This window comes from Phaethon aethereus (genome assembly GCF_964289735.1).
Source record: "Phaethon aethereus genome assembly, chromosome: 1".
Classification (NCBI taxonomy): domain Eukaryota; kingdom Metazoa; phylum Chordata; class Aves; order Phaethontiformes; family Phaethontidae; genus Phaethon; species Phaethon aethereus.
The window spans coordinates 959734-974982 of NC_138575.1; the positions used below are offsets into that span (position 1 = coordinate 959734).

The following is a 15249-nucleotide window of genomic DNA, read 5'->3' on the forward strand; positions in this document are numbered from 1 at the left end:
GTGACCGGGGAGCGGCGGGGGAGCCGCCGGGGCTCCGCGGAGCCGGGCCTTACCTCCGGGCCGGCACCCGCTGCGCAGGCGCAGAGCGCCGCGCGCCACTTCCGCCGGACAGCCTCCCGCCGCCGGCGCGCACTGCGCATGCGCCTCCGCGGGGCACGGACAGGGCTGCAGGCCCGCGGGTAGGGGGGTGCGGCCGAGGAGGCGGGGCTAGCAGCGATGGGGCGGGGCCAGGGATCAGGGTTGTGCCGTAGGGGGCGGGGCCCGGTGCGGGGGGCGGGGCCCGGTAGGCGGGGCGGGGCCTGCGGCGCGGCGGGGCGCGGAGGCAGCGGGGTGGCAGTGCGGCCGTCCCGTCCCGTCCCGTCCCGTCCCGTCCCTCCCGCCGCCGCCATGGGCCTCACGGTCTCCGCCATCTTCTCCCGCATCTTCGGCAAGAAGCAGATGCGGATCCTGATGGGTGAGCGCGGGGGCGGCGGAGCAGGGCCGGGCGGGGGATGGGGATGGGGCCGGGGCACGTACCGGTTACCGGCGCCGGTGACGCTGCCTCCTCGTTGCAGTGGGGCTGGACGCCGCCGGCAAGACTACCATCCTCTACAAGCTGAAACTGGGCGAGATCGTCACCACCATCCCCACCATCGGTGAGTGCCCTGGCACCGGGCAGGGCCCCCATCGAGCACCGGGTACTGGGGAGGGCCCCCCGCCCTGCCTCTGACAGCCGACCCCGGGCAGAGTCCCCCCTGTCACATGCCACAGGCCATGCTGCCCACCCGGGTACCGCTCTCCCGTGGGTCCCCCGGGCCGAGCCCTGTGCACCCCGATGGGCTGGAGGCCGTGTGGGGCGAGATGCGCCACATGACACCCCGGTGCCCCGTCCGCCCAGCCATCACCCTTCCGTTCTCCCGTGCCTGTCTGGGTGCTGGGGCATGGGCGCGGGTGGTGCCCGGTGGGCAGCCTGGCTTGCACCCCAAAATACCTGTTGCGGTCCCTGGCACGGGCATCGGCACAGACCACCTGCCCCGACCTGCGCAGCACAGCGGGGGCAAACCCGAATGCGTCGCCCCGGTTTGCTGCCCTCCGCCTGCCCCGCGGTGATGGACACAGAGCCGGAGCCAGAGCTGTGACGCCGGCGTGGTCTGGCTCCATCTGGAGAGTGCAAAGGTGTTTTCGTGGGCAGGAGGTCGCTCAGCCCATGCGGGCCCAGTCTGCCTGAGCGGCGCAGGCAGGGCAGACAAGGCAGGCTGCTGTCCTGCCAGATCTGGGTGCAAAGCCTTCAGTGGGGCACTCAGCACCGCCTCCCGTAGCATCTCCCACAAGCCGAGGGAGGCGGATTGGGAACAGGCTGGTCACCCGTGGCGTACCGGGCTGGCCAGTGCTGCTGAACATCTTCATCAGTGGCCTGGGTGATGGGGAGAGAGCACCCTCGGCGGGCTTGCGGGTGGTCCCGAGCTAGGAGGAGTGGTTTTACACCAGAAGGTCGTGCTGCCGTCCAGCGGGATCTGGGCACGCTGGGGAAATGGGCAGAGGAACCTCATGGAGTTCAGCCAGGGGAATGCCAAGTCCTGCCCCTGGGGAGGAACATCCCCAGGCCCTGGTACCTGCTGGAGAGCAGCTTTGGGGAGAAGGTCCTGGCAGTCCTGGTGGGAAGCAACCTGAGCAAGCACCGGGCACGTGCCCTTGTGGCTTGGGGCCACCAGCCCCTGGGGTTGCGCTGTGCAGAGCACCAACAGTGGGTCGGGAGAGGAGCTCCTGCCCCTCTGCTCAGCTCTGCTGAGGCACCTGGGGGTGCTGAGTCTGGCGCTGGGCTCCCTGGTGCCCAAGAGACGGGGACGTACTGGAGTGAGTCCAGTGCAGGGCCACGGCGATGATGGAGGGACTGGAGCACCTCTCGTATGAGAACAGGCTGGGAGAGCTGGGGCTGCCCAGCCTGGAGAAGAGGTGGCTCAGGGGACTCTCGCCCATGTGTGTAAATCCCTCACGGAGGAGTAAAGAAGACGGAGCCAGGCTCCCCTCAGCCGCACCCAGGGGCAGTGGGCACCCTCTCCCCATGCCCCTCCTGCCCCCCCTCAGGGTTCAACGTGGAGACGGTGGAGTACAAGAACATTTGCTTCACCGTCTGGGACGTGGGCGGCCAGGACAAAATCCGACCCCTCTGGAGGCACTACTTCCAAAACACACAGGTACACCGAGTCAGGGCAGGGATAAACTTCATCAGCTGCAGCGGGGCTGGCCCGGGCTTCCCCGGGGCTTGTGGCCTGATCCTGCCCGAACTGGGTGTGCGGGTGGTGGCAGGAGCGCATCCTGGTCCCCGGTGCGGTGGCCCCGCCGGGAGCGCTGGGACGGCACGTGGGTGTTTGCCCCATCACCTCGTCGGAGAGGAGCGAGGCAGAGGGGTCCGGCAGAGGAGCAATGCCATCCCTGGGGTGCTCTGGCTCTGCAGGGGGTGCACGGGGGGGTCCAGGAGGGCAGCAGGGACACTCTCCCCCTTGGTTGGGGGTGCCTGCAGCCCACCTGGGATGTCCCCCTCTTCTCCACGCAAGCTGCCTGCTCCAGCCTGGCTTCTCCCGCAGGGTCTCATCTTCGTGGTGGACAGCAACGACCGAGAGCGAGTGCAGGAGTCTGCCGACGAGCTGCAGAAGATGGTGAGTGATGGGGGGAGGTGGGCTGGCGGGGAGGTGGGCATCCCCCAGCCTTCCTCCTGCTCGCCCCGCTCCGCAGCAACGCCTGGGTGGGTGCGAGATGAGACCTGGCTCTGCTCTGCCCGCGACGGGCTTGGGGTCGTGCCAGGGACGTGTCCGCCAGGCAGAGGCTGGACCTGCAGGGATCAGGAGCGATTGCAAGGAAGAAAAATGGCCGAGAAAACGTGATTCTAGGTTTTACTTAGTCAGGGCTTTGCTAGCCGAGCACCCAGGGCCCACGGGGAGAGCAGGCAGCACTGATACATCGTCCCAAAGCCAGCCTGCGAGGGGGGGGTCATTTACTCCCCAGTGCGGCTGCCGGGGGGGGCAGAGCATCCCTGGGGAGAGAAGCTGGCGCAGAGCGGAGCATGCCACAGCCTGAGAGCGGGGAGAAGGGGTGGGCAGATGCCCGCTGCCTGCTCGCCGCTGTTTGGAGAGCATCGTGCCCACTCTCTTGCACTGTCCCCATGGTGGTGGCTGTGCCCCCCTGTCCCTGGAGCCCCTCTGCTCCTGGAAGAGCATCCCGATGCCACCGAGACCTCCGGGCAGCAGTGAGGGCAGCAAGACTCTGGAGGTGAGCGGAGGAGCTGGAGAGCCCTCCTGCCTCGTTGGGTCTGTCCAAGCCGGGTCTTGCTCGCCGGGGTGCCGACGCTGCGGAGGCTCACCGACAGCTCACCAAGAGCCGCGCTCCGGCAGCGCCCGGCTCAGCCGTCCCCGCTCTCTCTGCAGCTGCAGGAGGACGAGCTGCGGGATGCCGTCTTGCTGGTGTTTGCCAACAAGCAGGACATGCCCAACGCCATGGCGGTGAGCGAGCTGACCGACAAGCTGGGGCTGCAGACGCTGCGCAGCAGGACCGTGAGTGGCCGGGGTGCCGTCCCCGTCCCTGCGGGAGGGACCCGTGGGGCTGCGGGGCTGCTCCTGGGGTGCACCGGGCTGGCAACTGGCAGAGCCCGAAGCCCTTTTCTCTGTCTCCCTCTGTTTTGCAGTGGTACGTGCAGGCGACGTGTGCGACGCAGGGCACGGGGCTCTACGACGGGCTGGACTGGCTCTCGCACGAGCTCTCCAAGCGCTAGCTGGGCTGGCGGCACCGGGGCCGGATGAGCTGGGGACGTCTCTTCCAACTGCTGTTTTGTTCGGTTTTCTTTGTTTTATCTGGGAGGGGGATGTTTTTCCTTTCTCCCCAGGGTGGCCTCGTCTCTGTGTGTTTATCTGGTAGGACTTGAACCTCAAGGACTCTTCGGGCAGCTCCACTTTGCGGTCTCCTGCCTTCGCCCCGGCAGCGCTGCGTGCTAGCCGCCCTCCCCACCTGCATGTGCCGTCTGCCGGAGCTTGCCCGGACCTGCCGGGGTGGCATGTCCCCAGGTGTCCCCGCTCCTCGCCCAGAGGCGGCGGTGGGGGCTGAGCGGGGCTGGGAGGCAGCCGCCGCTGCGGGACGGGAAGGATCCTCCTTTTTATCCTTCGATAAACTTTCTAGTTCTCTTTCTCTCGGGGAGGCGGTGTATGGCTGCGTAACGTGCTGTTGTCTATCGAGTAATTAAACCCACCACTTCGTACCCTGTGCCCGGCGCACTCCTGCCTGGCTGCGGGTGCCACCTGAGAGCCCCGCTCCCCGCAGCCTCCCTGGGCACGGGGGTTTGGGCCCTAATGAAGCGCTGCGTGCGCTGCGCTGGGACGCAGAGGAGGTGGGCAGAGGCTCCGAGCCGCGTTTGTAAGCTCGTTTCCTCGTCCCCTGGTGCCAGGAGGGGGTCTGACCCTGGCAGAGGGGGTCTGACCTGTTTTATAGCCGCCTCGGGGTGCTGTCGGGGTCGGTGCTGCCTCCACAGGGTGCTGGCTGCCGGCCCCGGCGGCGGGGGCCATGCCGGGCAGAGCCCTGCGGGGCTCAGGCAGCATGCTGCAGGAGTGCTAATTGGGTTGTAATTAGTGGGACCGGGCAAAGCCAAGTGTTCGGCAGCCCGACGGCGGCCGTGTTCCGGCAGCGCGGGGCCGAGCGGCGGGCACTAGGAGAAGGGGGAGCAGACTGGTCCCGGGCGCTGCCCCCAAAAAGCCGGAGGCTGGCTGGCGCGAGGCAGCGGGCAGGGCCGGAGCACCCGTGGGGCCGGGCCGGAGCACCCGTGGGGCCGGGCAGCAGCGGTGCCACGCCTGCTTGCGGGGGTCTCCCTGCACGAGGCTGAGCCGTGCGCGGGCTCTCCCGCCGCGATGGCTCGGGTGGGACTGGGAACGGACCGGGAGAAGCCGTACCCCAGCCGGTAGCGCATCACCCGCTGGGCTGTTCGGCTGAGAAACGGCCTCCCCACAACTGCAGCAGCCTCAAGCCCCAGAAGCCGCTTTGCAGCAGAGGACAAGGTGACGCTGGTGCCTTCGCTCGCTGCCACGGCTGCTGGGGGACGGTTAATCCCTGCAGGGTGGGTGACGTTTCACAGCGATGTTGGATCACCCATGCCCGGCAGCTCCTGGTGCCAGGCCCCCTCCCCTGGGTCGTGCATGATGCTGCTGGCGCTGGGGACAGCTGTGTCCCCCCCATCCTTGGGGACAGCCCAGAGCAGCAGCCGGGGGGGACTCGGCTCTACGTCCAACACGCGCAGCCCCCCCGCGCCCAGCAGCGTGGTGCGTCGGCGAGCCAGAGCCCCGCTGCTCCCGCAGAGCTGGGCAACAAAAGGACAGCCACTCGCTGCAAATCATTTAATGCCCCATTTAGCACCAGTTCCTCCAGCCTGGCCTGGCCGTCACCCTCAGGCTGAGACGAAGCGCCCTGAAAACGCCCGCTGGAAGGCCGTGGGGCGTCCCTTTGGCACCTGACCACCGCCACCTCCGAGCCGGCAGCCCGGGAGCGCACGTGCTGCGATGCATTCTGCAGCCCTGCCGGTTTGCTGCCCGCTCTGCCCCGGCGGCTTCCAGCCCTGCCGGTTCCCCACGGCCCCGGCCACTGGCGGGTGTCCGGCTGTGCCGGAGTCCCCTCCCCGGCAGCAGGGCCAGGACACATCCCCTTGGCCGCGCTGAGCTCCCTGATCCGCTCAGCGCTGTCGGTGCCGCCGGAGCCCGGAGGCAGGAGAGCAGGCAGGAGAGCAGGCAGGAGAGCAGGCAGGAGAGCTTCTTGCTCGCTTGCTTCTCCAGGAGGGGTTTGCAAAACTTGCCTCGGCCCCGGGCATCGCACAGCGTCACAGCAGAGGGTGAGGGGGGGCGAATGCCCCGGCTGCACCCCGAGGCAGGGACGGAGCTCCCCACCATGCTGCGGCTGCCGGCGAGGGCTCTCTGCAGGACAGAGCCTTTGTGTGAGCTGCTGGAGGGCTGGGGGGTCCTGCCCTGCACCCCCTCCCCGTGGACGCGCACCCCGAGGGCTGGGTCCCTGCAGGCTCCCAGCACCCCACAGCATTTCGGGCAGCAGCCGGCCTCCTGCACCCCCTGAAAAACACACGCAAAGCCGGCCGAGTCGCTCCCTGTTTCTGGGAGGAAAAGGCTCCTCCGGAGCTGCCGCGGAGCGTTTGGAGGTCCTGCACTCGTGCAGGCGTGCTGCAGCCTCGTGCCACCCGGCCGGCGCACGGTGCTGGCGTCTGTGCACCGTCCTGGTCTGCTGCTACGGCGGCAATGCCACCCGTCCCGCCCCCATCGCTGTCCCCGGGGCTGAGCGGGGCTGAAATCCCACTGCCGTGGGCTCCATGCATGTCGTGGAGCTGCCTGGGGCCGTGGCGGCTGTTTGCCGCCCCGGTGGTGCCGGGTGCTCGGCAGCCGATGGCATCGCACAGGCTGCGGCACACGGGCAGAGGTTGCCGCCCGGCAGAGCTGCAGCCCCACGGTGCCGGGAGCTTGGGGTGGCCCGCGGCATCCTGGCTCACCTCCGTCTTACGAGTCCGCTCAGGCGATGGAGAACGGGGACATTCCCCGTGCCCGTAAGGCTTTCCCCGTAAGCTGGTCAGTAATACGTGCCACGAGTTTGGCAGATCTCAGCCCGCTTCTCTGCAACAGGCAGCGTGCTGCCCTGGGCCCAGGATGCTGCTGCAGCTCAGCTCTGGACAGACATACGGCCAAGACGGAGCTGGGGCTGGTGCAGCCGCTGTGTCGTGGGTGCAGGCGAGCAAAAGCCGTCAGTGGTGTCCTCGGGCCGAAGATTTTTTCAGGACTGAACAATCGGGATAACGCAGCTGCATGCTCCTGGGGTGTTTTTTTTACTTAGCAAAACCCATGGAACATTTTTCTCTTACAGAAATTATTTTTTCCTTCCTTAAAAAGGCACAAACTAAGCTGGAGCCCGACGTCCTGGGGGAGCGAGGGTCCCGTGGCTGGGACCTTTTGGCTCTGCGGGGTCTAGGGTCAGGGTGGAGGGAGCAGCGTGGGATCCGGGCCGGCTGTGCCGTGCCGTCCTGCCCACCGACGTCCCGTCCCAATGCTGGGACGAGCTCAAGCGATACTGCGGCTTGGGGGCTCGCCAGTGGCTACGGGCAACCGCCGGGGAGGGCACAACAGCCACGGCGAGTTTTGTCCTGCTTGCCCACCCTGCACAGCCCCTGTTCCCCGGCTCCGGAGGCTCCCCAGCTTTCTGGCTAGGAGAGCTCCCTCCGGGCTAGATGTTTCTCCGGAGGTGCCAGGAAAAGCCCCCAATTAGCAGCGGGGGGTCCCCCATTTCCAACAGCCCCGGCCCAGGAGCCGGTGATTCGTGGTGCCGCGGCAGGGACGCAGCGTGAGCCCGGCAGGCAGGAGAAGAGGTCCCCAGCCGGGGTCCCGCGCTGCCGCCCCCGCGGCTCCGCATCCTCCCGCGCATCCCCCGCCGAGCCGCACCCCGGCACCCGGAGCAGAGGCGTTGAACCGGGGGCTCTGCGGGGGAGAGGGAGTCGGGGGGGCCGCTCTGGCTGCCGTGGGGAGAGATGCGTGGGGAGAGACGCGTGGGGAGGCCGAGCAGCGCCTGCTTGGCTCTGCTCACCCGCGCTGCCCCGACGGCTGGGCAGAGATGGGCAGAAGCACCCAGCACCCCCACGGGTGCCTGCTGCGACCGTGTCGTGCACCGGCGCTCGCGGCAGCGTGGGTGGGAGCGTGGGCACGGACCATCCCTCCTCACACGCGATTAATTAGCTTTTCCCAGCGTCATTTAACGGCATTGTAAATAGGAAGGGGGAAGGCTTGCCGTGGAGGGAGGGATGCTAAGCGGGGGACACGGCAGCGAAGCGGGGCACGGCTGACACTGCCCACCCTGCTGCAGCATCCCAGGGGCTGGGACGGGGACACGGCACTGGGGAAGGTGACAAACGCCCCAGCGTGACGAGGGCGTCCCCGAGGCACTCGGCTCCCACCGCCCGACTCCAGCCACAGCCCCAGGGCTGCGGCTGTGGTCCTGGTCCCCACAAAGCACCCAAGGCAGCTGAGGAAGAGGCTGGTGGCCGGGCAAAGCCAGGCATGAAGCTTTCCTGCCTCGGGGCGGCCAAACGCCCGCTGTGGGGGGCGGTTTCGGGAGACGCTGGGGGCTGCCCCGGCCACGCTGCGCCCCGGCCGGAGCTGGGCTGAAAACGCCGGCTGGGACCGGGGCGGGGGCCTGGGGTGAGAGAAGGGGAGGGGTGCTGTGGGGACGCGGGGGTGGGTTGGGGGTGGCCCAGGGGAAGCGGCCGGCTGGATGAGCAGTGCGTGGGGTGGCTGTGGGGACCCCGCAGTCCCGCCAGCAGGACGCTGGCTGTCCCGCTGCTCCTGGGTGAGCTGCGAGGCACCATCCCGTGCAAAGCCTCGCGGGACAAGGTAGGGCCCTGCGGGGCGGCAGGGCTGTGCCGCAGCCGGCAGCACCGGGATCAACTCCTCGCCCAGCCGGGAAGGGGCACACTCGTCCACCCACATGCCCACAAGGGTTTGAGCCCCAATAACCCGCGCCCGGGCAGCGCGGCGGGACGCTTCCCCCGAGCACCCACCCCCTCTGCCCCGTGGCACCCGGGGGCACTGAGCTCCCGGGAGGGCGACAGGGAGCCCCGGCTTGGAGGGAGCAGGCGGTGAGCCGGCAGTGGCCCGGCTGTCGCCGACTCACACCCGTGCACGGACATCCTCGACTCGCCACGCTGGAGTCGGAGTGTGCCGGAGCCCCCCGCCTCACCGGGGACCCTTAGAGCCAGGGGCACCCCGGTGCGTGGAGGTGAGCCAGGGGCTCCGGCGGGCTGGCGTGGAGCGGCAGTGGTGGGGGGCTTAGCGGGGGTCCGGGCAGCAGGCTGGCGGTGGGGTGCAGGTGAGCCCGGGGGTGCAGCAGGGCGAGGGGGGGGCCCTCCAGGGCCTGCCAGGGAGCTGGAGGGGGGCTGCTGCCGGGGGCCAGGCCTGCGGGATGGAAGTGGGGCTCAGACAGTGTGTGGGGCTGAGGAGCATCACCCCCACCCCCAGCCCCACGGTCTGCCATGGGGCAGGGGACACCCACCCCACAGCAGCCACCCCGCAATGCTGTGGAGCCAGGGCTAGGTGCGGGGGATACCAGCTCCCCACACCCTCCAGCTCCCCATGGGGTCCCGCATCCCGCCCCCAGCTCCCACCCTGGCCATGGCTGGGGGTCCCAGCCCCCCTCCCGGCCCTTTTACCGCAGCAAGCGTCGTCCCAGGCACAGGGGCCGGAGGTGCAGAGGTGCAGTGGGGCCAGGGGGCCGGGGTAGGCAGTGAGGCTGTGGCCGTGGCCGTGGCCATGGAGGGGCTGCGGCGAGCCGGCGCGGGTGGCCAGGAGGGGCTGCGCAGGGGGCAGAGAGCGGGATGTCACAGGGCGTCCGTGGGGATGCTTTGGGACCAGGCCACTCAGGAGGGGACCTGCAAAGTGTCACCCTCCAGAGTGGCCCCAGAAACAGCTCCCTGGGGAGGGCAGTGCCCAGAGAGCGCAGAGCAGCCGGGCGGTGGGAGCGCAGGGGCTCCAGAGGGTGCCCGGAGCCCGCTGGGTTTCGGGAGACCTCCCCATCGCCGCCGGCCATCTCCTACCTGTGCACAGCCAGCGGCTGTCGCAGAGGGGGGGTGGAAAGCGGCGACAGCCGCCCCGCGGGACAGGATCCAGTCGCACCAGGAGCCTGCGTGGGGAGAGTCGAGGAGGGCAGTGTGCTGGCTTGAGGACTGCGCTGGCCCCCAGCCCCGCTTTTGGCGTGGGGAGGGCTGCCTTGCACCGGGAGGGGTGCAGAGACTGTCCGTGTCCTCTCCCCAGCTCTCAGCAGGGCTCTGGAGCTGGGAAGCAAACTCAGGCGTCCTGGTGCTCAGCATCAAATTTCAGCCAGGCACCCTCCCAGGGTGGCCCCTGGACCCCAGGCCCCTCCCCAGGCATCAGGTCCTGTGTCCTGTCCCTGCACCCCTGGGCTGTCACCTGCACCACCAGCCTCCAGCCTCTGCTTGGCCTCGCGTCTCCATTTCGCTCGTCGGTTGGAGAACCAGACCTGGGGAAGAGGGAGGGGGCTGAGGCTGCTGGTCCCTGCCCCACGGCACCCACGGCCCAGGCAGTGCTCCGGCTCCATGGGTGCTCTTCCCCCTGGGACACGGGCTCTTCAGACGCCCCCGGGCATGGGCACGGGCATGGGCAGAGGAAGGGGTTTGATCCTGCCTCTTCTCCACCTCACGGGGCTGCGTGCCGGGCTCAGGAGTGCCTTTCTGGCACGGGGCATGGGACACACATGTGGGCATTGCCACGGCGTGGCGTGGCAGCGTGCACGGGCAGCCCTGCCCCGGCAGAGTGGGGAGCTCACTGCTGCCGCTGCACCGAGATGGCCAGCGATGGTCCGTGGCTGGGAGGGGAAGGGGCTGCCACAAACCTGTGCAGGTTTTGCCGGCAGCACGGGGACGTCTGCCTGGAGCTACCGAGTGTGCCCTGGCTGCGTGTCTGAGGGGCGCGTGCCAGGCAGCGTGCCGTGGGGTCTGCCGTGGAATGTGCCACAGAGTGTGCCATGGAGCGTGGCAGGGAGCGTGGCACGGAGCGTGGCACGGAGCGCACCACGGAGCGCACCACGGAGCGCACCACAGAGCGTGCCGTGGAGGGCTCCACGCCGCACGCCATGCAGCACGCCATGGCCCTGCAGCGCTGTGCCGTCCTCCCCTGCAGCCCTGCCTCCCCGGCCCTGCGCTGGCCCCACGCGAGGTCAGGAGTGGGGCCGCAGCGGTGGCTGCGCTGGGACGCGGCACGCAGCCGCTCGTGGCTGTGCAGCGCGGGCGGGCGCTGTCGCCGACAGAGGTGCCGGGCACAGGGGCCGCTGCCGAGGAGCGGCCTGAGGGTCCCGCTCCCCCCGCCCCCGCGGCCAGACGGGAGCACGAGAGACCGGCACGTCCGGACGGAGCCGGCCCTGCGCCGCTCCTGCCCGTGCCCAGCCATCAGAGGGTAGAGACCCCCGAGCCGGGGACAACACCTGCTCTCGGGGTCACCCCCTTGTCCGCTGCTCGCTCCCCGCCCGCCCGAGCCCGCTCCCCGCTCTGCCACTGCCGGCAGCCGTGGCACGGTTTGTACACGGCCCCGCTGCCGGGAAGGGGCCGCGTCCCCGCCGTGCCCAGCCCCGAGCCCACCCGGCCAGGACGCTCTGGGCGGCAGGATGAGGCCAGACGCGCTCCGGGCCGGGGGGCAGCGGCGCGGCGGGGCTCTTACCCTGATGGTTGCGTCGGGCAGCTGGGTGGCCCTGGCCAGCCTCTCCCGGGTGACAGCGTCCGGGTACTGTCCCCTCTGAAACTCTGCAAGGCGGGCTGGGGTGAGGCCAGCCCGGCCGGCGCAGCCGCCGCCGCCCGGCGCCTCGGCGGGCGATGCCGGGATGCGCGGCGGCGGCCGGGCCGTCGCCGGGCGCCTGTGCCAGGAACTCGGAGCGGTGTGGGGCACCGCGGCCACGGCTGTGCCACGCGGAGGGGCAGAAAGCGGCAATGCCCTCCGCGGGGATGGCCCTGCTCCGTCCCAGCACGCTGCGGCGGCTCGGGGCAGGCGCGCCGAAGGGCCCGGCCTCGGCCGGTGTCCCGGGAGAGCCGCACCTTTCTGCAGGGCCTCCGACTGCTCGCTGGAGAAGACGGTCCTGTTCCGGTGCTGGGTGCTCGGCGGGAGCCGCCGGCCGGGCACAGAGCCCTGTGGAGGGTGCTGGGTCCCCGGGGAGGCGGCGGCACCGGCTCCGGCGGGCGAGCGGCAGCCCGGGACATGCGGGGCAGAGGAGGCGGCGAGAGGGGACACTGCGGGGACAGAAAGGCAGAAGGTGGGGGGGGCCGGCCCTGAGGCTCCCCGGGAGGGGCTGGGAAGGGTCAAGGATGGTCGACAAGCCCCTTTGCTTTGGGGGCACAGGGTCAGTGCAGGAGCGCGTGGAGGAGCCGTGTGCCTGCACGTGCATGTGTGTGCATGCGTGGGTGTGCGTGTGCATGCGCGTGGGTGTGCATGTGGGTGTTCGTGTGTGTGTGTGCATGCGCGTGGGCGTGCGTGTGCATGCGCGTGGGTGTGCATGTGTGTGTGTGTGCATGCGCGTGGGAGTGCGTGTGCATGCGCGTGGGTGTGCATGCGCGTGGGCGTGCGTGTGCATGCGTGTGGGTGTGCATGTGCGTGTGTGTGCGTGTGCATGGGCGTGGGCGTCTGTGTGCGTGGGTGTGCATGTGCATGGGCGTGCATGTGCATGTGTGTGCGTGTGCATGTGTGTGCGTGTGCATGTGTTTGGGCATGGGCGTGCGTGGGTGTGCATGTGCATGGGCGTGCGTGTGCATGGGTGTGGGCATGCGTGGGTGTGGGCATGCGTGGGTGTGGGCATGCACGTGGGTGTGCGTGGGCATGTGCGTGGGCGTGCATGTGGGTGTGCGTGGGCATGTGTGTGCGCGTGCGTGTGGGTGTGCGTGCGCGTGGGCACGGGTGTGTGCGCACCTGTGGGTGTGCACACAGCCGGGAGGCCGGTGGTGGCAAGAGCTCTCCGCCTGCTTGGAGCAGCTCTTTCCCACGGGGTGCACCCACCCCCAGCCCCTGCTCCCCACGACGTCACCCCGGCAAGGCTCACCCCGTGGCAGCGGGTCCCTCGCAAAACCCCGCTCGGCCGCCAGCCGCAGGTCGCTGGGCAGGTTCCTCAGCACCCGGTTGATGGAGGAGACCTGGGCAGGGAGAGACGGGGCTGCGCCGTGGGCAGGGGGTGCGGGGTCCCGCCAGGGTGGCAGCGGGGGAGCGGGCAAAGCCCCCGCCTGCGGTGGGCATCCCTCCGCTCGCTGCAGGAGCCGGAGACGTGCTCGGGCAGCACCGAGGTGGGGAGGAACCGAGGCTGGTGCCCCGAAGCTCGTCTCCAAGGTCTCTCCTGCAGCCGCACCCGAGCGCGTGCCAGGGACTCTCCGCGCCGGGGCCGTGCCCATCTGCTCCGCTCTTTGTTGATACAGGCAACCCTTTAATTTCAGTGGACTAGCAATATGTAACGTGAGGCAAGCTGCGCCTCGGGGCTGGAGACCGTGAGGTTTATAGGGCCAGGTCTGTCATTAGGAAGTACGGCTTTCCGTGCTGACGCTGCAGGTTGCATTTTATTGTCTCTGCCGACCAGTAGCACCAGTAACAGACCCACCACGGCATCCCAACGCCTGAGACGACGGCCAGGCTTGCTGGGGACGGCCGGCGGGGCTGCTTTAGCTGGGAGGGAGCGATTTGCCTTCCCGTCCCTGCCTGCTTCTCCCTCCGCCGTCTCGCCAAGCACCGAGCCCTTCCCTGTGCGTCCCTCCCGTTGCCCCCTGCCCACCCCACCCCAGGGAGGGAGCCCACCCCACAGACCCCCACCCGGCAGGACCCCCGCGCAGTTCCTGGCCCCGGCGTCCCCGCAGCCCCCCACGGCTCACCCCAGCAGGGACTCACGCTGGGGGTCCTGTCGCTGGCGCAGACGCCCTCGGCGTGCAGCTGCCGGCGGATCTCCCAGGCGAAGAGGGAGGGCTGCTCCAGCTTCAGCTGGGCGATCCTGGCCACCACCTCGGGGGTGGCCATGCGGGGCTTGCTGCCCCCGATGGCCTTGGGCTCCGTGGCCCCTGTCCGGTAGTAGCGGCCCAGGATCTTGCTGACGCAGCCGTTGGACACCTGCGGACAGGGCGGCTGGGGCAGGGGCTCAGCGGGAAACGGGTTTGGAGGAGAATCCCTGACCCAGGCGCACCTTGAGGCTGCGGGAGATGTCCGAGGTCCGGACGCCGCACGCCGCCAGCTCGATGATCCTCTTCCTCTTGCAGGCGGGGAGGGGGCGGCCGTTCACGAAGAGCCCCCCCAGCTGGTTCACGCCGCTGGGCCCTGGGGAGCGGCCAAGCAGCCGGTGACGGGGGACGGGGCTTGCCGCGAGCGGGGATGACGCCTGCCCTTCCCTCCCTGGCTCCCCAGGAGCGCCGGGGCCCGAGGCTTCGCGGGGTGAAGGACCGCTGGCCTCGGGGACCCCTGCACATCGAGTGGGGGGCTGCAGGGGGCTGGGCATGAGGACTTGGAGCATCGCGGGGCTCGTTCGCTCGGGTGTGGGTGCGGGCAACATGCGGCAGGGGCAGGCAGGGGACGGGGGGACCGGCCCGGGTGATGCCGACAGAGCGCGGGGAGAAGGAGGTTCCTCCAGGCAGAGGCGGGAGGGGAAGGCAGCTGCAAAGGGGGGTGACAGGCTGGGGTGGGCATCATCATCATCGGGAGGCCGGGAGGACCCTGCGGAGCCACGGGTGTATCAGCTCCCAGCACCCAGCGCAGGCTTCCTGGGGGAAAGCAGCCTCTGTGACAGAGCAGGGGCCAGCACGGCACCTCCCCGACTCCCCCAGGACCACAGACGCCGGGACCGCCCTCCCTGAGCCGCCCTGGGTGCAGCAGCATCCTCACCTTGGTGCTGCATCATGGTGAGGCTGCACGGGGCTTTCAGTGTCTGGGAATTGCCAAAAGGAGATGGTCGCTGTCGTGAGACCAGATGAATCGGTGACGGCGTCCAGGGCTCAGCCACGTCCCCTGCTCAGCCTCCTGCGAGAAGAAGGGGGAGCAAGGGCAGAAAGAGGGGTGTCTGGCTGCTTGGGAAATCATTGCGCTCCAGACACAGCGGATCAAAGGGACTCGGGCTTTCGAGTGCTCACGCGGCTGCAAGAGGCACTTGGGCTCTGAAGTGGCTGGGGAGATGCCGGGAATGCTGCCGGCGCTGCCTGTGCCCAGTGGCCCCCGGCACGCCGCAGAGCTGGCTTGGCTGAGCCACGTCCCAGCGCCTGCGTGCGCTCCCTTGGACAAGCCACAGGGGACGGAGGGATTCCCCGTGCCCACCCTGCCGCGGCTGAGTGCCGGGGTCCTGCGGGGGACCGGGGGGCCGGGGAGCGGGAGGTGGCGGGCGCAGGGGAGACGACAGGATCCGGAGCTCTGGGTTTGTGTGCAACAGCTTCGGTGCTGGTTCATGAGCCGTTTATCACCCGCTTTAACCCTTCCCTGCTGCCCGTGCAGCGGCTCCAGGCACAAGCGCCTGCGCGTGGGGTCACGCTTCCCCCTCGTGCCCTCATCGGCGGCGTCACTCTCTCTCACCATCTTTATTTCAACGGGAGGGTCTGACCCCACGCTCCCATTGCCCCGCAACAAATCCAGAGCTGCTCAGCCGACGGCGTGGGGCTGGGTTTGCAGCGCTGGGAGCACAACCCGGTCAGCGAGAGGCTGGCAAGCGATAACCAGGTTAACAGGAGCCTCCCCTCCTTTGGTG

At 69.5% G+C, this 15249-nt stretch overlaps 2 protein-coding genes across 2 annotated transcripts; one reads left to right on the forward strand and one right to left on the reverse strand.

Annotated features, from left to right (window-relative positions):
* Window positions 1-387: 387 nt before the first annotated feature.
* On the forward strand, window positions 388-3745 carry ARF5 (ARF GTPase 5; the record flags this gene model as incomplete). Its single annotated transcript, XM_082014446.1, has 6 exons — window positions 388-454; window positions 555-635; window positions 2065-2174; window positions 2565-2636; window positions 3402-3527; window positions 3659-3745. The coding sequence occupies 6 exons, from the start codon at window positions 388-390 to the stop codon at window positions 3743-3745; spliced, it is 543 nt and encodes a 180-aa protein (XP_081870572.1).
* Window positions 3746-8742: 4997 nt separating this feature from the next.
* LOC309416125 (uncharacterized protein) lies at window positions 8743-14415 on the reverse strand (the record flags this gene model as incomplete). Its single annotated transcript, XM_082013823.1, has 8 exons — window positions 8743-8948; window positions 9203-9344; window positions 11223-11458; window positions 11594-11785; window positions 12319-12679; window positions 13419-13634; window positions 13708-13838; window positions 14400-14415. The coding sequence occupies 8 exons, from the start codon at window positions 14413-14415 to the stop codon at window positions 8743-8745; spliced, it is 1500 nt and encodes a 499-aa protein (XP_081869949.1).
* Window positions 14416-15249: the final 834 nt, after the last annotated feature.